Source organism: Carcharhinus amblyrhynchos, unplaced genomic scaffold (assembly GCF_965287045.1).
Source record: "Carcharhinus amblyrhynchos unplaced genomic scaffold, sCarAmb.v2.hapA chromosome_1065, whole genome shotgun sequence".
Taxonomy (NCBI): Eukaryota; Metazoa; Chordata; class Chondrichthyes; order Carcharhiniformes; family Carcharhinidae; genus Carcharhinus; species Carcharhinus amblyrhynchos.
Window position 1 is genome coordinate 1428 of NW_027650805.1, and position 22185 is coordinate 23612.

Here is a 22185-nt window from a genome sequence, read left to right on the forward strand (position 1 = left end):
ACAGGCGTTGGAGCGTGGCGACTAGGGGAATTTCACAGTAACTTCATTGCAGTGTTAATGTAAACCTTACTTGTGACTAATAAATAAATTTGAACTTTGACATTACAGCTGGTGGTACTTGCGTGGTTAGGTGGGGCAGGGGTGATAGAGGGATGGAGCACAGGAACAGGAGGAGGCCATTCAGCCCCTTGACATATGCTATACAACAAGATCACAGCTGATTGGTTACCCATCTCCACAGGCCCGCCTTCATCCCAATCCCTTCATTCCTGCGATGGTCAATAATCTTCCCATCCCAGTTTTCAGACGTACAATCAATCCCGCATCATGTCCTGTTTGTGGGAGAGAATTCCAGACTGAAGGAATATTTCCACTCCAGTGTTTGGATCAGGGCCCCGTCCCGGATTTCTGAGCTATCTCCCACTCAGCCCTGCAGAATAGGCCATTAATCCCGGACTGTGGAAATTCCCGCGAACACAACACCCGGAACTTCTCCAGGGAACCATTGGAGCGTTGGTGGTGTTGGAGTGGTGGGTACACTAGGCCCAGGCCTCCTCACTCTGTGTGTGTGTGTGTGTGGGGGGGGGGTGCCCACTGCCTTCAGTGCGTGAAGCCCCTCCCCACTGCCCACCCCCAGCCCCCTCCCTGACACTCACCTCCATGGTGTAGGTCTTCCCAGATCCAGTTTGTCCGTAGGCAAAATGCAGATGTTATATCCATCGATACAGGAGGTGATGAGAGGTTCAATCTCTTCAAACACCTGGGGGGGGTAGTGAGGTTGGGGAGTGAGGGTGAGGGTGGGGGGTGGGAGGATGGGGGTGTGGGAGGGGGGTGAAGATGGGGGTGGGGAGGGGTGAGAGTGCGGGATTGTGGGGGGGGGGTGAGGGGTGAGGATGGGGGTGGGGTGAAAGGACAAGGATGTTAGTGGGCAGGCTGTAAAGGGAGGGTCAGTTGGGGTCTAAGGCTGGGGATCAACCCAAAACACATGGGCAAGGTCTCCGCAGCACCACCCCCTCGCCCCCCCACCCCCTGCCCCCGACCTCCAAACATCCCATCGTTTGTTGCTGCCAGGGTTTCCTGGGTTGGTAATTCTGGAAAGTTCTACATTGTCCTTCTTGTTTTCTCATTCCAGGCCACCCAAAACACCACAACATCTGATCCACACACCTCCCCTCCCCTCCCCCTCCCCCTCCCTGCCCCTCTCCTCCCCCTCCTCACCCTCCCCCTCCCTGCCCCTCTCCTCCTCCTCCTTACCCTCCATCCCCCAACCCTTCCCTTTTGTCCCCCCATCGCACCTCCTCTCCAACACCTCCCCTCCGCTGTCAGCAAATAAACAGACCTTTTGTCGAAGTTTTTCACCTTTCACTCATCAGATTAGTCACAAGATTACCCACGCCAGGGGGAAAATAATCTGGATCAAGCTGCCTGGTTTGAATACCAAACAATGCTGGGCAGTTAACTGACAATCACCATCAACTGGTACATCAGAGACATCGGGGTGCTCTGAGGCGAGGCGGGGCGGGGGGGAGGGTGGTCAGAGCTGGCCCGGAAATTGCTGTGGGGGGTCGCGATCACGCCGTGGTGGGGGTGTGGGGGGGTGGTGCGGCTGGAGGGGCAGCACAGCGACCGGGGAGACTAACAGATCGGGACCACTGTGCACGCGCAGAGTTCCAGAACTATCAAACTCCGGCACGGATAAGCCCCGCGTTTCACTGATATTCCCGACTGGGACCTCTGCGTTGCACAGAGTGCGGAAACTCGGGTGAGAAGCTGAACTGACAGAACAGTCGGGATTTGGAACAGATTTCCCACCAATTCAGGGGTTTTGGGAGAATCGGGGCCTACATTCGGAAGGACAGATTCTTCGGCAGTGAGTGTTTACAAGTTTGGAATCTGCGGCCTTCCCCGAGAGGTGAATGTGAACGTCACAGTGAAGATAAGGATTGTGCTGGAACATTCTGAAGGAGAGTCAGACAGACTGGGAACGTTAACTCGGCTCTCTCCACGGGAGCTCAGTCTTTCCAGAACTTTCCATTTCTGGATTTCACTGTGATTTGCTTTGAGCAGAGGAGGATGCTGGGAGATTGAATGGACTGGAGGGTTTCTGATGGAGCAGGAGGGTGGGTGACCGGAGGGATATGGATTGAAGAGAATTGGGAAGAGAACCAGAGGGGGAGATAGAGTCACGGTAGCACAGTGGGTTAGCACTGCTGCTTCACAGCTCCAGGGTCCTGGGTTCAATTCCCGGCTCGGGTCACTGTCAGTGTGGAGTTTGCACATTCTCCTCGTGTCTGCGTGGGTTTCCTCCGGGTGCTCCAGTTTCCTCCCACAGTCCAAAGATGTGCGGGTTAGGTTAATTGGCCATGATAAAATTGCCCCTTAGTGTCCTGGGATGTGTAGGTTAGAGGGATTAGTGGGTAAATGTGTAGGGATATGGGGGTAGGGTCTGGGTGGGATTGTGCAGACTCGATGGGCTGAATGGCCTCTTTCTGCACTGTAGGATACAGCGGGTGTGGGGTACAGCGGCGATCAAGCGTTGGGGGGGGTTCAGTACTGTGGGGGTCCCGGGCTAGCCAGTGATTGAACTGGCCAGCAAACGGGGGCTGACAGCTCGGGGCCACTGCGCATGTGCAGAGTTCTGGCCCTGCTCCCCCCCCCGAGCTTTTAGTGATATTCACCCCGGGGCCCTCTGCACTGCACAGAGTGTGGGAGATTCCTGTCTGAACTCCCACTGGGAAAACCAGCGTCAACGACTCCAGTTTTCACACGGATTCAGTCCATTTTTGGGAGAATTTGGCCTGTGTAGTTGACCGGATGGTGATTTCACTGGGACTTTCTGAGCTGTAACCAGCGCCCAGTCTTGTACAGACCAATCACTGCTCCTGTTAGTGCTGCCTTCAGTGTGATTGGAGCACTTTGCCCTGGCGTTACCTCCTCCTGTGTCGCCTGCGATGGAAACACCTTGTCCAGTTCGAAGGTCCGCGTCTTGCCTTTGTACATCATCCTGATCCGACAGTCTGTGTTTGGATCCGTGTTAATCACCACCTGATTACTGCCCTCAGCCTGGTTACACTCAGTCACTGGCTTCACTCTGCATAACACCCGGATATTACCTAGGGCAAGGAGAGGGGGAAAGGATACCAATATTACTGTGTGAAATCATTGAGAGAGAGACGGAGAGAGACAGAGACAGAGACAGACAGACAGAGGGAGAGAGACGGAGAGAGAGAGAGAGAGACAGACAGAGACAGACAGACAGAGAGAGAGGGAGAGACGGAGAGAGAGAGAGAGAGACAGGGAGAGAGAGAGAGGGACAAAGACAGGCAGACAGAGGGAGAGAGACGGAGAGAGAGAGAGAGAGAGGGACAAAGACAGGCAGACAGAGGGAGAGAGACGGAGAGAGAGAGAGATGGAGAGAGAGAAACACAGAGAGAAAGACAGAGAGAGAGAGACAGATAGAGAAAAAGATAGAGAGAGGGAGAGAAACAGAGAGAGAGAGAGACGAAGCGAGAGAAAGAGAGATGGAGAGAGAGAGACAAGACAGACAGAGAGACAGACAGAGAGAAAGATAGAGGGAGAGAGACAGAGAGAGAGAGAGAGAGATAGGAGAGAGGGAGAAGCAGAGAGAGAGAGAGAGAAACTACTGATGACCATGAAACCATTGTTGATTGTTGGAAAAACCCAATCTGGGTCACTAACATCTTTTCGGGAAGGAAATCTGCCATCCTTACATTCTCCCCGTGTTTGTGTGGGTTCCCTCCCACAGTCCGAAAGACGTGCTGGTTAGATTATTGGCCACATTAAATTCTCCTTTGGTGTAACCCGAACAGGCGCTGGAGTGTGACGACCAGGGGAACTTCATTGCAGTGTTAATGTAGAACATAGAACATAGAACATTACAGCGCAGAACAGGCCCTTCGGCCCACGATGTTGCGCCGACCAGCTTTTTAAAAAACAACACTAACCCACTAATCTAAACCAATCCCATTTCGTCCATAAACCTATCCACAGATCTCTTAAACGCCCCCAAACTAGGCGCATTTACAACCGCAGCAGGCAGGGCATTCCAGTCCCTCACCACCCTCTGGGTAAAGAACCTACCCCTGACATCAGTCCTATAACTACCCCCCCTTAATTTAAAGCCGTGCCCCCTCGTGCTAGCTTTCTCCATCCGAGGAAAAAGGCTCTCACTATCCACCCTGTCTAAACCTCTAATCATCTTATATGTTTCAATAAGATCCCCTCTTAGCCGCCTTCTTTCCAGCGAAAACAACCCCAAATCTCTCAGTCTCTCCTCATAGGACCTCCCCTCCATACCAGGCAACATCCTGGTAAACCTCCTCTGCACCCTCTCCAAAGCCTCCACATCCTTCCTGTAATGTGGGGACCAGAACTGCACACAGTACTCCAAGTGCGGCCGCACCAGAGTTGTGTACAGTTGCAACATGACGCTGCGACTCCTAAATTCAATCCCCCTACCAATAAACGGCAAGACACCGTATGCCTTCTTAACAACCTTATCTACTTGATTCCCAACTTTCAGGGATCTATGTACACATACACCTAGATCCCTCTGCTCCTCCACACTATTCAAAGTCCTCCCGTTAGCCCTCTACTCGACACATCTGTTATTCCTACCGAAATGAATTACCTCACACTTCTCCGCATTAAACTCCATCCGCCACCTCTGGGCCCAGCTCTGCAACCTTTCTAAGTCACCCTGCAAACTATGGCACCCTTCCTCACAATCTACCACACCTCCGACTTTGGTGTCATCAGCAAACTTACTAATCCACCCAACTATACCCTCATCCAGATCATTTATAAAAATTACAAACAGCAGTGGCCCCAAAACAGATCCCTGAGGCACACCACTCGTAACCGAACTCCATGACGAATATTCACCATCAACCACCACCCTCTGTCTCCTATCTGCTAACCAATTCCTGATCCAATTCCCTAGATCACCCCCAATCCCATACATCTGCATTTTCTGCAGAAGCCTACCATGTAAGCCTGCTTGTGACACTAATAAATAAACTTCAACCTTAAAGCAGTTATCTTCCAGTAATGGAAGCCAAGCGAGTGAGTGACTCATCAGCAGATTGTTATAGGAGACTGGTTCATCAAACCACATGGACAGTGAGAGGCACACCGGGGAGACAGGAGACCATGTCTGAGTGAGGCAGAGACAGGCTGAGGAGCTGGGAACTGGGTGCACGTGGCCAGAGAGGCATCTCACCCGATATCTCTTAAAAAAAAATCAATCTCCAGTGGCTGGATCAAGATAAGGAGCTGCAGGAAGGGAGGGCCAACTTTGGTTAGAGAGGGAACTACAGCTGTGAGGAGGGATGTGGGGGGGGGTTAGATGGATTAAATATGAGATGGGAGGTGGACAATACAGGACTGAGGGTGTATCTAAATGTGCGCAGTGTACGGGACAAGGTAAATGAGCTTGTTGCACACATTGAAATTGACTGGAATGATGCTGTGAGCATCACAGAGACGTGTCTGCAAGGGGATCAGGGCTGGGATCCAAATATCCAAGGATATGTGTCCTATCGGAAGGACAGGCAGATGGGCAAAGGCGTCGGGATTGCATTGTCAGGAAGGAATGAAGTTAAATCATAGCAAGAAGTGATATAGGATCAGAAGGCATCGAATCTCTGTGGGGAGAGCTGAGGAATCACAAAGACCCTGATGGGACAATGGGACGGCGGCGCGGGCTCGTTGGGCCGAAGGGCCTGTTTCCCGTGCTGTGTTGTTCTTTGTTCTTTGGGAGTTATACACAGACCCCCCAGCAGGACTCAGGATGTGGGGCAGAAAATAAACCAGCAGATAGAAAAGGCATCAAAAAAAGGCAATATTCCAATCATCACAGGGGATTTCAATATACAGGGAGACTGGGAACATCAGGGAGGTAGTGGATCCCAAGAAAAGGAATTTGTGGAATGTCTAAGAGATGGTTTTTTTGGAGCAGTTTGTGACAGAGTCTACTAGAGAACAGGCAATTGTGGATTGGGTGATGTGTAATGAGGCAGACTTGATTAGGGATCTTAAGGTGAAGGAAACCCTTAGTGAGCAGTGAGCACAGTCTGATAGAATTTACCCTGCAGTTTGAGAGGGAGAAGCTGGAATCAGATGTGATGGTATTACAGTTAAATAAAGGTAAATACAAAGACATGAGGGGGGAGCTGGTCAGAGTCGATTGGAAAGGGAGCCCAGCTGGAAAGACAGTGGAACAGCAATGGCAGGAGTTTCTGGGGGTTATTCAGGAGGCACAACAGAAATTCATCTTAAAGAGAAGGGAACATGCTAAGGGGAGGATGAGGCATCCATGGATGATGAGGGAAGTCAAAGACAGCATCAAAGCGGGAGAGAAAGTATACAAAGTGGGAAGGATTAGTGGGAAGCCGGAGGATTGGGAAAGCTTCAAAAGCAAGCAGAGGACAAGTAAAAAAACAATAAGGGGGGAGGAGATGAAATATGGGTGTAAGAGAGCTATAAAAGAAGATAGGAAGAGTTTTCTTTAATATATAAAAGGTAAAAAATGCCCCATCCGAACTATTCCAATCAATATTTGGAGAGTTAAAGTCACCCATGATAACTACCCTGTGACCTCCACACCTATCCATAATCTGCTTTGCCATTTCCTCCTCCACATCTCTATTACTATTTGGGGGCCTATAGAAAACTCCTAATAACGTGACCGATCCTTTCCTATTTCTAACTTCAGCCCATATTACCTCAGTGGACAGATCACCCTCGAAATGCCTTTCTAAACTATCCTTGATTAATAATGCTACTCCTCCACCTCATTTACTGCCTTCCCTACACTTACTGAGTATTGCTATGTTCATATGTAGGCCAGACTGGGTAAGGGTGGCAGATTTCCTTTCCTGAAGGACTGAAATGGCTTTTCCCGATAATTGACAATGGTTTCATGGTCATCAGTAGATTCTAGATATTTTTTATTGAATTCACATTCCACCATCTGCTGTGGTGGGATTTGAACCCAGAACGTTAGCTTGAGTTTCTGGGTGAATAGTCTAGCGGTGATACCACTAGGCCATGGGGAGAATGTACAGACTCCGCACGGACAGTGACTCAAGCCGGGAATCGAACCCTGGTCCCTGGCACTGTGAGGGGAAATGTTAACCACTGCGCCATCATGATTATACCCAAACTTTATAAAGCATTAGTCAGATTACAACTCCAGCAGTGTGCACAGTTCTGGTCAACCTCATTCCAAAGAGAGATGGCACAGAGGAGATTTACAAGGATGTTGTCAGGACTGGAAAATGAGGAAAGGTCGGAGAGACTGGGATTGTTCTCCTTGGAACAGGGGAGGCCGAGGGGAGGTTAGATTGGATTGAGATGTTGTGAGGGGCCTGGATAGAGTGTATGGGAAAGGGCCTGTCTACTTTAGCAGAGAGGTCAGTGACGCGGGGGCAGGAACTTCCAATAATTGGTAGAAAGATTCGAGAGGAGATGTGGAGGAATGTTTTTCACCCAGAGGGTTGTGGGGTTTGGGACTCGCTGCCTGAAAGGGTAACAAAAGCTCTCAGCTCATTGGAGAGGAGTCTGGATTTATACCTCAAGCATTGTAACCTGCTGCGCCGCGGACTGGGATTAGGTGGGTAGCTCATTTCCGATTGGCACTGACATGATGGACCGAGTGGCCTCTTTCTGTGCTGTATCTCACATTGACCTGCCCCACCTCGGAGCTCCACCTGGTGGCGGTGTCACTTTCCCCAGTGGACTAACATTATTGAGTCACAGCATTGCGGAGATTTACAGCATGGAAATAGGCCCTTCGGCCCAACTCGTCCATGCCACCCAGTTTTTACCATGAACCTAATCCCAATTGCCCACATTTGGCCCATATCCCTCTATACCCATCGTACCCATGTAACTGTCTAAATGCTTTTTAAAACACAAAATTGTACCTGCCTCTACTACTACCTCTGGCAGCTTGTTCCAGACACTCACCACCCTCTGTGTGAAAAAAATTGCCCCTCTGGACACTTTTGTATCTCTCCCCTCTCACCTTAAACCTCTGGCCTCTAGTTTTAGACTCCCCTATCTTTGGGGAAAAGATATTGACTATCTAGCTGATCTGTGCCCCTCATTATTTTATAGACCTCTATAAGATCACCCCTCAGCCTCCTACGCTCCAGAGAAAAAAGTCCCAGTCTATCCAGCCTCTCCTTATAACTCAAACCATCAAGTCCCGGTAACATCCTAGTAAATCTTTTCTTCACTCCTTCTAGTTTAATAATATCCTTTCTATAATAGGGTGACCAGAACTGTACACAGTATTCCAAGTGTGGCCTTACCAATGTCTTGTACAACTTCAACAAGACATCCCAACTCCTGTATTCAATGTTCTGACCAATGAAACCAAGCATGCCGAATACCTTCTTCACCACTCTGTCCACCTGTGACTCCACTTTCAAGGAGCTATGAACCTGTACCCCTAGATCTCTTTGTTCTGTAACTCTCCCCAACGCCCTACCATTAACTGAGTAAATCCTGCCCTGGTTCAATCTCCCAAAATGCATCTCCTTGCATTTGTCTAAATTAAACTCCATCTACCATTCGTCAGCCCACTGGCCCAATTGATCAAGATCCCATTGCATAGAAACATAGAAGATCAGAGCAGGGAGGAGGCCATTCGGCCCTTCGAGCCTGCTACCCCATTCATTACGATCATGGCTGATCATCCAACTCAATAGCCTCATCCTGCTTTCTCCCCATAACCTTTGATCCCATTCACCCCCAGTGCTATATCCAGCCCCCTCTTGAATACATTCAATGTTTTGGCATCGAATACTTCCTGTGGGAATGAATTCCACAGACTCACCGGGTGAAGAAATGTCTCCTCACCTCCGTCCTAAATGGTCTACCCCGAATCCTCAGACTGTGACCCCTGGTTCTGGACTCCCCCCACCATTGGGAATATCCTCCCTGCATCTACCCTGTCTACTCCTGTTAGAATTTTATAAATCTCCATGAGATCCCCCACCTTATTCGTCTGCATTGGTGTCCAGATCACCAACAACCTGTCCTGGTGCCCCCATGCCGACACTATAGTTAAGAAAGCCTCACCAACGCCTCTACTTTCTCAGGAGACTAAGGAAATTTGACATGTCCACTATGACTCTCACCAACTTTTACAGACGCACCATAGAAAGCATTCTTTCTGATTGTATCACAGCTTGGTATGGGCTTCTGCTCTGCCCAAGACCGCGAGGAACTACAAAGGGTCGTGAATGTAGCCCAATCTATCACACAAACCAGCCTCCCATCCATTGACTCTGTCTACACTTCCCGCTGCCTTGGCAAAGCAGCCGGTATAATTAAGGACCCCACGCACCCCGGACATCTTCTGAATTGGCCTGGTAAACCTTCACTGCACTCCCTCGAGAGCAAGAACATCCTTCCTCAGAAAAGGAGACCAAAACTGCACACAATACTCTAGGTGTGACCTCACCAAGGCCCTGGATAATTGTAACAACACATCCCTGTTCCTGTACTCAAAACCTCTCACAATGAAGGCCAACATACCATTTGCCTTCTTTACCACCTGCTGTACCTGCACGCTTACCTTCAGTGACTGGTGCACAAGGACACCCAGGTCTGCACACTCCCCTCTCCCAATCTACAGCCGTTCAGGTAGTTTTTGCTTCCAAAGTGAATAACCTCACATTTATCCAAATTATACTGCATCTGCCATTGATTAGCCCACTCACCCAACCTGTCCAGATCATTCTGAAGGATCTCTGTATCCTCGTCACAGTTCACCCTCCCACCCAGTTTGGTATCATCCGCAAACTTTGAGATGTTACATTTTGTTCCCTCATCCAAATCATTAATATATATTGTGAATAGCTGGGGTCCCAGCACCGATCCCTGTGGCACCCCGCTAGTTACTGCCGGCCAATTTGAAAAACACCCATTAATTCCTACTCTTTGTTTCCTCTCTGCCAATCAGTTTTCTATCCATCTCAATACACTTCCTCCAATCCCATGCGCTTTCATCTTGCACGATAATCTCTTGTGCAGGACTTTGTCAAACACTTTCTGAAAGTCAAAATCTCTCACATCGACTGGCTCCCCCTTGTCAACTCAACTAGTTACATCTTCAAAGAATTCCAACAGATTTATCAAGCGTGATTTCTAACCCAAGGTAACTTTCTTCATTGTCCACTATGCCACCAATCTTGGTGTCATCTGCAAACTTACTAACTATGCCTCCTAAATTCTCATCCAAATCATTAATATAAATGACAAATAACAGTGGGCCCAGCACTGATCCCTGAGGCACACCGCTGCCCTGCCCCACCTCGGAGCTCCACCAGACGGTGGTGTCACTTCTCCCATTGGGTTAACATTGCCCTGCCCCACCTCGGAGCTCCACCAGCTGGTCATGGTATTTCTTCCTCAGCGACATTTCTCTCTCATATTTTTCCATCAGATGCCGGTTGGATTGGGAAACCTCGGTTATCGCTGACTGGATCTGTAAACACCGAGAACAAGGAACAATCACTGTCAAAACTCTGGCTAAATGCTCTGGAATTTTCCCTTCAAATCCCAAGAGGACACAAGTTACTGTTTGGATTAGGAATCAGGAACAGGAGGAGGCCATTCAGCCCCTCCAGTCTGTTACACAGGAACAGGAGGAGGTCATTCAGCCCCTCAATCAGATTGCGGTTTCTCTGCTCCTCTCAAGTCCAATTGCCCCACGTTTTGCTCCCTTTGCCTCGTGCGGAATATTTACCCCGAGGATTAATGGAGTTGTGTGATAAGGGAGCGGGAATGTGTATGGATGGGGTGAGGCTGGGGAGAGGGTGGGATTGATCCGCGTGGGATTGCTCACAGTCTCCGATCTCTGTGTGATGGGGGGAGCTGGGGGGGGCGTGGGGGGGGGGGGGGCGGTGGTGGGGAGGTGGGGGATGGAGGGGGAGGGTAGGGGCTGGGTTATTGGGCAGGAAGATTCCAGAGTGTTTGGTCCCTCTCACCTGTTCCTTCGCCTCAGCGATGGCTGACTCGTAGATCTGGGAGAAGCTTTTCACCTGCGTGCGCAGGCTGCTGTAACTCACCCTCATCGAGCTCAGGACTGGTCTCAACGTCAACAGATTCTGCTGGATCCCTACAGTCAGGAACAGAGGCAGCCTGAGAGCCGGTGAAGAACACACACAGTGCCCCAGGGACTGTCCGCCCCAGGGACCGTCTCCCCCAGGGACCGTCACCCCCAGGGACCGTCACCCCCAGGGACCGTCTCCCCCAGGGACCGTCACCCCCACGGACCATCACCCCCAGGGACCATCACCCCCACGGACCATCTGCCCCAGACACCGTCTCCCCCAGGGAACGTCACCCCCAGGGACCGTCTCCCTAGACACCGTCTCCCCCAGGGAACGTCACCCCCAGGGACCGTCTCCCTAGACACCGTCTCCACCCAGAAACCGTCTCCCCACATGTCCCTCAGACAACCTAACATTAATCTGAGTTTGCAGGTTGAAGGTTCAAATCTATTGAAAGGGTACAGAGGAGATTTACAAGGATGTTGCCTGGACTGGGAGGCATGCCTTATGAAGTTAGGTTGAGGGAGCTGGGACTCTTCTCCCTGGAGAGACGAAGGTTGAGAGGCGACCTGATAGAAGTTTATAAAATGTTGAGAGGAATAGATAGGGTGGACTCTCAGAGGCTATTTCCCAGGGCTGAAATGGTCGCGACGAGAGGACACAGATTTAAGGTGCGGGGAGGAAAGTACAGAAGTGATGTTAGGGGTAAGTTTTTCACTCAGAGGTTGGTGAGTGAATGGAATCGGCTGCCGTCAGTGGTGGTGGAGGCGAACTCGCTGGGGTCTTTTAAAAGACTTCTGGATGAGTATATGGGGTTTTATGGGATTGGGGGTTATAGATAGGTGTTGATGTGATCGGCGCAACTTGTGGGCCGAAGGGCCTGTTTGTGCTGTAGTGTTCTATGTTCTATCTCACTGCAGGAACTCTAATCCAGCCTCCACACACACTGCAATATCGAGATCTAACTGGATCTATGGATCTATCTGGCTTTATCTGGTCATTTATCTGATTGTTGTTTGTGGGATCTTCCTGTGTGTAAATTGGTTAGTGATTCCCTGATAACAGTGATTACACTTCCGGCAATTCCCATCGATGTCCCAGAGGGAGATTAGGCATGGAAAGATCCCAGTCACTGGGTGAATGTTCTCCGGATCCCCATGGATGGATGGTGTTCCCGGTGGGAGTGCAGCCTGTCTGCCTGTGTACGAACCCCCGGGTTTACCTGTAAACTGCTGCCGGAGCCCCTCCAGATGTTCCTCCGAACACTCGGCAGCCTCTTTCACAGCCTGGTCCTTGCTGGCCTCCAGCTGACCGATCTTCAACAGGAGATCCTGACGGAGCTTCTCAATCTCAGCCTCAGACACCAGGATCTGCAACAGAACCGGGTCAGAGCGCCGTCCGCACTGCCCCCCCCCAGTACCCCGTACCCCCACCACCCCGCTCACACTGACCCCCCCAGTACCCCGTACCCCCACCACCCCGCTCACACTGACCCCCCCAGTACCCCGTACCCCCACCACCCCGCTCACACTGACCCCCCCAGTACCCCCCACTCTGCTCACACTGCCCCCCCCGTACCCCCCACCCCGCTCACACTGCCCCCCCCGTACCCCCACCCCGCTCACACTGCCCCCCCGTATCCCCCACCCCGCTCACACTGCCCCCCCCAGTACCCCTACCCCACTCACACTGCCCTGCCTGCACCCCCACCCCGCTCACACTGCCCCCCCGTACCCCCACCCCGCTCACACTGCCCTGCCTGCACCCCCACCCCGCTCACACTGCCCCCCCCACCCCCCATCCCGCTCACACTGCCCCCCCCACCCCCCACCCCGCTCACACTGCCCCCCCGTACCCCCACCCCGCTCACACTGCCCTGCCTGCACCCCCACCCCGCTCACACTGCCCCCCCGTACCCCCACCCCGCTCACACTGCCCTGCCTGCACCCCCACCCCGCTCACACTGCCCCCCCCCGTACCCCCACCCCGCTCACACTGCCCTGCCTGCACCCCCACCCCGCTCACACTGCCCCCCCCTGTACCCCCACCCCGCTCACACTGCCCTGCCTGCACCCCCACCCCGCTCACACTGCCCCCCCCGTACCCCCACCCCGCTCACACTGCCCTGCCTGCACCCCCACCCCGCTCACACTGCCCCCCCCGTACCCCCACCCCGCTCACACTGCCCTGCCTGCACCCCCACCCCGCTCATACTGCCCCCCCCGTACCCCCACCCCGCTCACACTGCCCTGCCTGCACCCCCACCCCGCTCACACTGCCCCCCCGTACCCCCACCCCGCTCACACTGCCCCCCCGTACCCCCACCCCGCTCACACTGCCCCCCCCACCCCCCACCCTGCTCACACTGCCCCATGCACCCCCCACCCGCTCACACTGCCTCCCCGACCCCCCCTCACACTGCTCCCCAGCCCCCCAGTCATACTGCCCCTCCCCTGACCTCCCCACTCACACTGCCCCACACTCACACTGCCACTGCTCACACTCATTCACACTCACTCACACTCACTCACACTGACCCCTGCCCCCCCGCTCACATTACCCCCTGCTCGCACTGTCCCTGCTCACATTACCCCCCGCTCACACTCACTCACACTGCCCCCGCCCCTCACTCACACTGCCCTGCTCACACTCGCACTCGCACACTTACACTCATGCACACTCACACTGTCCCCCTGTTCACACTCACTCTCACTGCCCCCTCCCTGCTCACACTCACACACTCACTGACATACGCTCACGCTGTCCCCTTCCTACTCACACATACTCACACAGCTCACACTCACACTCACTTGCAGCTCACACACAGCTCATGCTCACACACACACTCACTCACACTCAGTCTCACTCCCCCCTCCCTGCTCACACACTCACACAGCTCAGACTCACTCACCTCATATTCACTGCTCACACACTCATCTCACACTCACAATCACAACTCACACTCACAGCTCACACTCAGCTCACTCACACACACTGACATTTGTTTTTAATAGATATAATAGATATAATGTTCAGTACTGACCCTCTAACAGTGCTGCACTGTCAGAGGGTCAGTGCTGAGGGAGTGCCGCACTGTCAGAGGGTCAGTACTGAGGGAGTGCCGCACTGTCAGAGGGTCAGTACTGAGGGAGTGCCGCACTGTCAGAGGGTCAGTACTGAGGGAGTGCCGCACTGTCAGAGGGTCAGTACTGAGGGAGTGCCGCACTGTCAGAGGGTCAGTGCTGAGGGAGCGCCGCACTGTCAGAGGGTCAGTACTGAGGGAGTGCCGCACTGTCAGAGGGTCAGTGCTGAGGGAGTGCCGCACTGTCAGAGGGTCAGTACTGAGGGAGTGCCGCACTGTCAGAGGGTCAGTGCTGAGGGAGCGCCGCACTGTCAGAGGGTCAGTGCTGAGGGAGTGCCGCACTGTCAGAGGGTCAGTGCTGAGGGAGTGCCGCACTGTCAGAGGGTCAGTGCTGAGGGAGTGCCGTACTGTCAGAGGGTCAGTACTGAGGGAGTGCCGCACTGTCAGAGGGTCAGTGCTGAGGGAGCGCCGCACTGTCAGAGGGTCAGTGCTGAGGGAGTGCCGCACTGTCAGAGGGTCAGAGGTGAGTAGGTACCTCGATGAGAGGTGTGAAGTTGGTGAGTTTATTCAGTGAGACCTTTGACTATGTTCCACAGGGAGACTGGTGAAGGTTGGTCAGCACTCCTGGGATCCGGGCAATCCGGGCAATCGGATCCAGAATTATTGAGCGGCGGAGGGTGAGTGTGAGGGTGGAGGATTGTCTTTGTGACGGGAAGCTCCTGTCCAGTCTCTCGCTGTGTGTTAATGGTCTGGATGTGAGTGTGGGGGGGGTATGATCGGTAAGTTTAGTGATGACACGGAAATTGAGGAAATAATGTGGAAAGCTCTCGATTACAGGGCGATAGAGACGGGGTGGTCAGACAGGCAGGACACTGATAAATGGGATTCAACCCTGACAAGGGTGAGGTGATACATTTCGGGGGGACTGACAAGGCCAGGGAGCAGATATGAAGAGTTCGGTGCTGGGAAGTACCAGAGGGACCCCGGGGTGCCAGTCCAAACACCCCCGAGGGCAGCAGGGCAGGTATCGAATGACAGAATCCCCACACTGCAGAACCAAGCCATTCGGCCCATCGAGTCTGCACTGACTCTCTGACTGAGTATCTTACCCAGGCCCAGCCACCATCCCCCCCCCCCAACCCCTCCCCATAACCCCCACCCAATTCCCATGGTCAAATTCCCTCGTCGCCACACTCTGTTCGGGTAACACTGAGGGAGAATTTAGCACGGCCAATTCACCCTAACCAGCGCGTCTTCCAGACTAGGAGGAAACCGGAGCACCCGGAGGAAACCCACGCAGACACGGGGAGAAGGTGCAGACTCCACACAGACAGTAACCCGAGCCGGGAATCGAACCCTGGTCCCTGGCATTGTGAGGCAGCAGTGCTAACCCACTGTGCTGCCCAAGTTTAAGAAGCATTTAGATGAAGACTTGGAGCACCATCGAGTGCAAGGCGCTGGAAAATTGGATTCGAATAGATTGGTGCTTGATGGACAGCACAGACACAGTGGGCCGAATGGCCTCTTTCTGTGCTGTAAAACTCAATGACTCGATCTTTCCTAAAGTGAGGAGTCCAGAACTGGAGACAGTGCTCCATCTGAGGGAACTCGTGATTATTCTTTAATTCATTCCTGGGACACGGGTATCACAGGCTGGGTCGGTATTTATTGCCCATCCCTAGTTGCCCTTGGCTGTGGCTCTGGATTCACACATAGACCAGAGCGGGTCTCTGGGTGTCACATCAGCACACAGCCATGTGTGGCATGGTGGAACACAGTCACTTCATTGCAGTGTTAATGTAAGCCTCACTTGAGAATAATAAATAAACTTTACTTACTTTAGTTGAGTTCTTTAGTTGAGTTTACTTACTTTAGTTGAGCCTAGTTGAGTTCTTCGAAAATGTGACTGAACACATTGACGAAGGAAGTGCCGTGGACGTAGTGTACATGGACTTCGGCAAGGCGTTTGATAAGGTCCCCCATGCAAGACTTCTTGAGAAGGTGAGAGGGCATGGGATCCAAGGGCCTTTGGCCTTGTGGATCCAGAACTGGCTTGCCTGCAGAAGGCAGAGAGTGGTTGTGGATGGGTCTTTTTCTGAATGGAGGTCAGTCACCAGCGGAGTGTCCCAGGGATCTGTTCTGGGACCCTTGTTGTTTGTCATTTTCATAAATGACCTGGATGAGGAAGTGGAGGGATGGGTAAGTAAGTTCGCTGATGACACGAAGGTCGGTGGTGTTGTGGATGGTCTGGAAGGATGGCAAAAGCTGCAGCAGGACATAGATAGGATGCAGGACTGGGCGGAGAAGTGGCAGATGGACTTCAACGCGGATAAATGTGTAGTCGTCCATTTTGGCAGAACCAACAGGATGAACGAGTACACTATCAAGGGCAGAAGTCTGAGTAGTGTTGAGGAGCAGAAGGATCTTGGGGTCCGGGTCCACAGGACTCTTAAATCGGCCTCGCAGGTGGAGGAGGTGGTCAAGAAGGCGTATGGTGTACTGGCCTTCATTAATCGAGGGATTGAGTTTAGGAGTCGGGAGGTAATGCTGGAACTTTATAAGACCCTTGTCAGGCCTCATTTGGAGTACTGTGCGCAGTTCTGGTCGCCTCACTATAGGAAGGATGTAGAAGCTATTGAAAGGGTACAGAGGAGATTTACAAGGATGTTGCCTGGACTGGGAGGCATGCCTTATGAAGTTAGGTTGAGGGAGCTGGGACTCTTTTCCCTGGAGAGGCGAAGGTTGAGAGGCGACCTGATAGAGGTTTATAAAATGTTGAGAGGAATAGATAGGGTGGACTCTCAGAGGCTATTTCCCCGGTTTGAAATGGTCGCTACGAGAGGACACAGATTTAAGGTGCGGGGAGGGAGGTTCAGAAGTGATGTTAGGGGTAAGTTTTTCACTCAGAGGGTGGTGAGTGAATGGAATTGGCTGCCGTCAGAGGTGGTGGAGGCGAACTCGCTGGGGTCTTTTAAAAGACTTCTGGATGAGTATATGGGGTTTAATGAGATTGAGGGTTATAGATAGGTCTGTAGGTTGGTAGGTGATGATGTGATCGGCGCAACTTGTGGGCCGAAGGGCCTGTTTGTGCTGTAGTGTTCTATGTTCTATGTTTACCTCCCCTACAGATTGAGTTGAGGGGAGGCGATGGCCTTGTGGGATTATTAACAGATTATTAATCCAGAAACCGAGCTAATGTTCTGGGGGACCCGGGTTCGAATCCCGCCACGGCAGATGGTGGAATTTGAATTCAATAAAAAAATCTGGAATTAAGAATCTACTGATGACCATGAAACCAATGCCGGAAAAACCCAATCTGGTTCAGTACTGTCCTTTGGGGAAGGAAATCTGCCGTCCTTACCCGGTCTGGCCTATGGGGAATGGAACAATGACACAGTGGGGTTAGCGCTGCTGCCTCAGAGCACCAGGGACCCGGGTTCGATTCCCGGCTCGGGTCACTGTCTGTGTGGAGTTTGCATGTTCTCCCCGTGTCTGTGTGGGTTTTCTCCGGGTGCTCTGTTTTCCTCCCACAGTCTGAAAGACGCGCTGGTTAGGGTGCATTGGCCATGCTAAATTATCCCTCAGTGTAACCCAAACAGGCGCCGGAGTGTGGCGACTAGGGGATTTCACAGTAACTTCATTGCAGTGTTAATGTAAGCCTACTTATGACACTAATAAATAAACTTTAAACTATAGGTGACTCCAGAGCCACAGCAAAGTGGTTGACTCTCGACAGCCCTCGGGTAAGTAGGGATGGACAATAACGGTGGCCCAGCCAGCGAGGCCCAGGTCCCACAAAAGGATAAGATGAATCTATCGAACATTTCCAGGTGAATCAATCAGATTTGTCCGCGCTCTCTAACTCACACTCGGGAGTTGGAGACATTTGTGACGTGTTTCAGGGAGACTGTGTGTTGGAAGGTCAAACTCACCGGATAATTTGGATGGAGTTATTGTGGTGGAATTTCCATTGGATCCCAATATTTATCTTGGGTGGAAGATCAGTCCAAGGATTCCTGATTCCCAAACTTCCCCAAGCCTGGGATTTACCTCCCCTCAATCTGCCTCCGACTATCATGGCCCCATCTGGTCTTTGTGGGGGCTGGCAGTGGTGTGAGGGAGCGAATGGTCACAGCCACACTCTGAAGGAAGGGGTGATGAGGGAGGTTTACCTTGTATTTGAGCTGGGAGCTGGTTTCCTCTGACGCCCGCAGTTGTTGCTCCAGTTTGCTGAACTGCTCCTGTTGTGTGGAGAGCTGGTCCAGGAGGTGCCGGTTCCTCTGCTCGCAATCCCGGAGTGAGTTCAGTGTCCCTGCTGAGTCCACCTCCAGGCGCCGCGTCACATACTGGAGGGCAAACAGACTGGCAGAGTTAGTCTGACCGACTGCGCAGAGACCTCACTCTCACCCAGAGCCTCACACTGGGAGAGGCTGCACACTTCACTCACTCACACCCACACATTCACCTCCCATACCCTGGGCGTAACTATAAGGTTCATGGTGGGAGATATCGGAGGGATGTCCGAGGGTAGATTCTTTACTCAGAGAGTGGTTGGGGTGTGGAATACACTGCCTGCTGTGATAGTGGAGTTGGACACTTTAGGAACTTTCAAGCTGTTATTGGATAGGCACACGGAGCACACCAGAATGATAAGGAGTGGGATAGACTGATCTTGGGTTTGGACAAAGCTCGGTACAACATCGAGGGCCGAAGGGCCTGTACTGTGCTGTACTGTTCTATGTTTTCTATGCTCCCAGATACCTCCTCTGATAGTAATACAAACACCTCATTAACTCTACCGACCAACTTTGTTTAAATCAGTAATACCCACATATCCTGGGGCCACACTTCCTCAAATGAAATGAAGAAAGCTCGTACGTCTTCTCAGCCCAAGATGGTGCCTGAACGAGGTGACTTCTTGTAAGTTGTGCCCAGTATACCCTCTAATTCTATCCTTTACTCTCTCTCTCTGTGCTTCTAAAATTTCATTCTAAAACTCTCTCTCCTTTCCTTCTCTATGAACAGTATGCTTTGTCTGTATAGTGCGCAAGAAACAATAGTTTTCACTGTGTGTTAATACATCTGACAATAATAAATCGAATCTAATCTTTCTCATTGAACTTTGGTAATACTTGGACAAATTTAAATAGTTTGTCACCAAGTATTTAAATACGAATCTCCTGCTCCTTCTCACTGTCCGATCACTATCCTCGCCACGACCTTTCCCTATTACTGCCGACAATTTTAACAGTGCTCACTTTTCACTGCCACTTTCTGAAGTTCAAAGGACAGTAGGACTAGGGGGCACAGCCTCAAGATAAAGGGGGGGCGGTTTAGAACGGAGTTGAGGAGGAACTTCTTCACTCAAAGGGTGGTGAATCTCTGGAATTCTCTGCCCGTTGAAGTGGTGGAGGCTGCCTCACTAAATATTTTTAAGAAGCGGGTTGATGGGTTTTTGATAAGAGAGGGGATTAAGGGTTATGGGGAGAGGGCGGGAAAGTGGAACTGAGCCACGACAGATCAGCCATGATCTTATTGAATGGCGGGGCAGGCTCGAAGGGCTAGATGGCCTACTCCTGCTCCTATTTCTTATGTTCCTATGTTCTGAAATTCTCTTTTTATTTTTGTTCTGTTAGCGGCTATCCTTTCCGTACTATCCTTCCCCTTTCCCCTTTCCCCTTTCCCTATCCTTTCCCTTTCCTGCAATTTAAGCAGTTTCAATTTTTTCTGTTGCAATTCCAACTGTTTCAGTTCCTCCTCCTCCCTTTCTCTGGTTTTTTTGTTCTGTCTCTTTCTCTTTCTCTCTCTCCTTTATTTCAAATTCAAGTTGCTTTAGTCCTTTTCCACATTCGGGCTATTTTGGTTGTAATGGAATTCTCGCCATTTCCAACGATCCGTCTGCGCCTCTGGCGATTTTAAATATCGCGCTATCGCCACAATGATCTCTCCTTTCCACACTCTATCAGGCAACATCAACTGCAAGGTGCCGATTCCAAAACCTTCACTTTACTGACCTTTCGTAAGGTATCTTGTGTGACTCCCTCCATCCCCAGAAACGTCTGAGCCTCTGAAAGAGCCATCAGTCTACACCACCCTCCCTATCCCTGAAAACAAACCACAGATCTGCCCACCACTCACTGTCTTTGAATTCACTAATCCCAAATCGATCAAGAAATACAGATTTCCATCCCGCAGGAGCCACCAATTGTTATAATTCAGGTCAGAAACTCCAAATTGTTTTATCATAAGTTTTGTGTTTTGAATTTGGCTCGGGTGAGCATGAGATGTTCCGAATCGGGTATAATTCAAACAACCCACTAGGGAGCTTTTATCAAACAAAGTTTATTTAAGAATATAGTTAACATGTATAGTAAGGAAATTAGCAAGAACTTTTACCAATTGCAAACAGGAACTAAAACAACCACGATAATGTATAACCCTTAATGAATATTTCTAATAGAGTCATAGAGGTTTACAGCATGGAAACAGGCCCTTTGGCCCAACTTATCCATGCTGCCCCTTTTTTTAAACCCCTAAGCTAGTCCCAATTGCTCGCATTTAGCCCATATCCCTCGATCCCCATTGTACCCATCTAATTATCTAAATGCTTTTTAAAAGACAAAATTGTACCCGCCTCTACTACTCCCTCTGGCAGCTTGTTCCAGACACTCACCACCCTCTGTGTGAAACAGTTGCCCCTCTGGACACTCTTGTATCTCTCCCCTCTCACCTACATGTTCCCCATAGACAATAAAACCCCCTTCTCAAAGGTTTAACCCAGCACAGACTGCTGCGCATGCAATACTGGGATCAACTGTTTTCTTTCTGAGGCTGCAGACAAACACTCCAGTGGCTCAGAGTAGTTCAAAAACAGGACAGGTTTCCAAGACCCCAGAAAGAGACAGGTCCCCAAGACCCCCGACAGACTCTGGTCCCCGAGACCCCCAAGAGACTCTGGTCCCCGAGGCCCCCAACAGACTCTGGTCCCCGAGATCCCCGAGAGACTCTGGTCCCCGAGAGACTCTGGTCCCCGAGACCCCCGGGAGACTCTGGTCCCCGAGAGACTCTGGTCCCCGAGGCCCCCGAGAGACTTTGGTCCCCGAGACCCCCCGAGAGAGACTGGTCCCCGAGAGACCCTAGTCCTTGAGACCCCGAGAGACTCTGGTCCCCGAGACCCCCCGAGAGACTCTGGTCCCTGAGATCCCCGAGAGACTCTGGTCCCCGAGACCCCTGAGAGACTCTGGTCCCCGAGACCCCCAAGAGACTCTGGTCCCCGAGAGACTCTGGTCCCCGAGACCCCGAGAGACTCTGGTCCCCGAGACCCCCAAGAGTCTCTGGTCCCCGAGACCCCCGAGAGTCTCTGGTCCCCGAGACCCCTGAGAGTCCCTGGTCCCCGAGAGACCCTAGTCCTTGAGACCCCGAGAGACTCTGGTCCCCGAGAGACTCTGGTCCAGTCCCCAAAACAGCCAACTCCCACCCTTCAGGAAAGCAAGATCTGGTTTTGAGCTAACTGACAGAATTACCAAAAACAAACTAACAGGGAGAGAGAGGATCTTGGTGTTTTTAACACTCTATCTCACAAACTGATACTGAAACAGGAAGCCCAGCCCCCTGAGCTGCACACAGGTATCTCTTCTCCCACAATCACATCACCTGCCAGCTGCAGAGATCATAATTTACATAAAAATCTTAAAGGGACATGAACAGCACATTCCAAACGGAAGGAGGTGGAAGAGAGAATGTCCGGGGTGTGTAGGGTCCTTAATTATTCTGGCTGCTTTCCTGAGGCAGCAGGAAGTGTAGACAGAGTCAATGGATGGGAGGCTGGTTTGCGTTATGGGATTGGGGCTACATTCACGACCCTTTGTAGTTCCTTGCGGCCTTGGGCAGAGCAGGAGCCCAGACCGAGCTGTGATACAACCAGAAAGAATACTTTCTATGCTGCATCTGTAAAAGTTGGTGAGAATTGTAGCTGACATGTCAAATTTCCTTAGTCTTCTGAGAAAGTAGAGG

The 22185-nt window shown here is 51.6% G+C and overlaps 1 protein-coding gene across 1 annotated transcript; it reads right to left on the reverse strand.

The window, feature by feature from the left end:
• Positions 1-656: 656 nt before the first annotated feature.
• On the reverse strand, positions 657-20252 carry LOC145340486 (kinesin-like protein KIFC3; the record flags this gene model as incomplete). The annotated part of the gene is made up of 7 exons (XM_080184955.1): positions 20187-20252; positions 18345-18518; positions 12313-12460; positions 11025-11155; positions 10411-10522; positions 2932-3113; positions 657-760 (listed from the first exon to the last, which is right to left on the reverse strand). Coding segments are annotated over exons 1-7 (917 nt in total), but the record flags the coding sequence as incomplete, so codon positions are not given.
• Positions 20253-22185: the final 1933 nt, after the last annotated feature.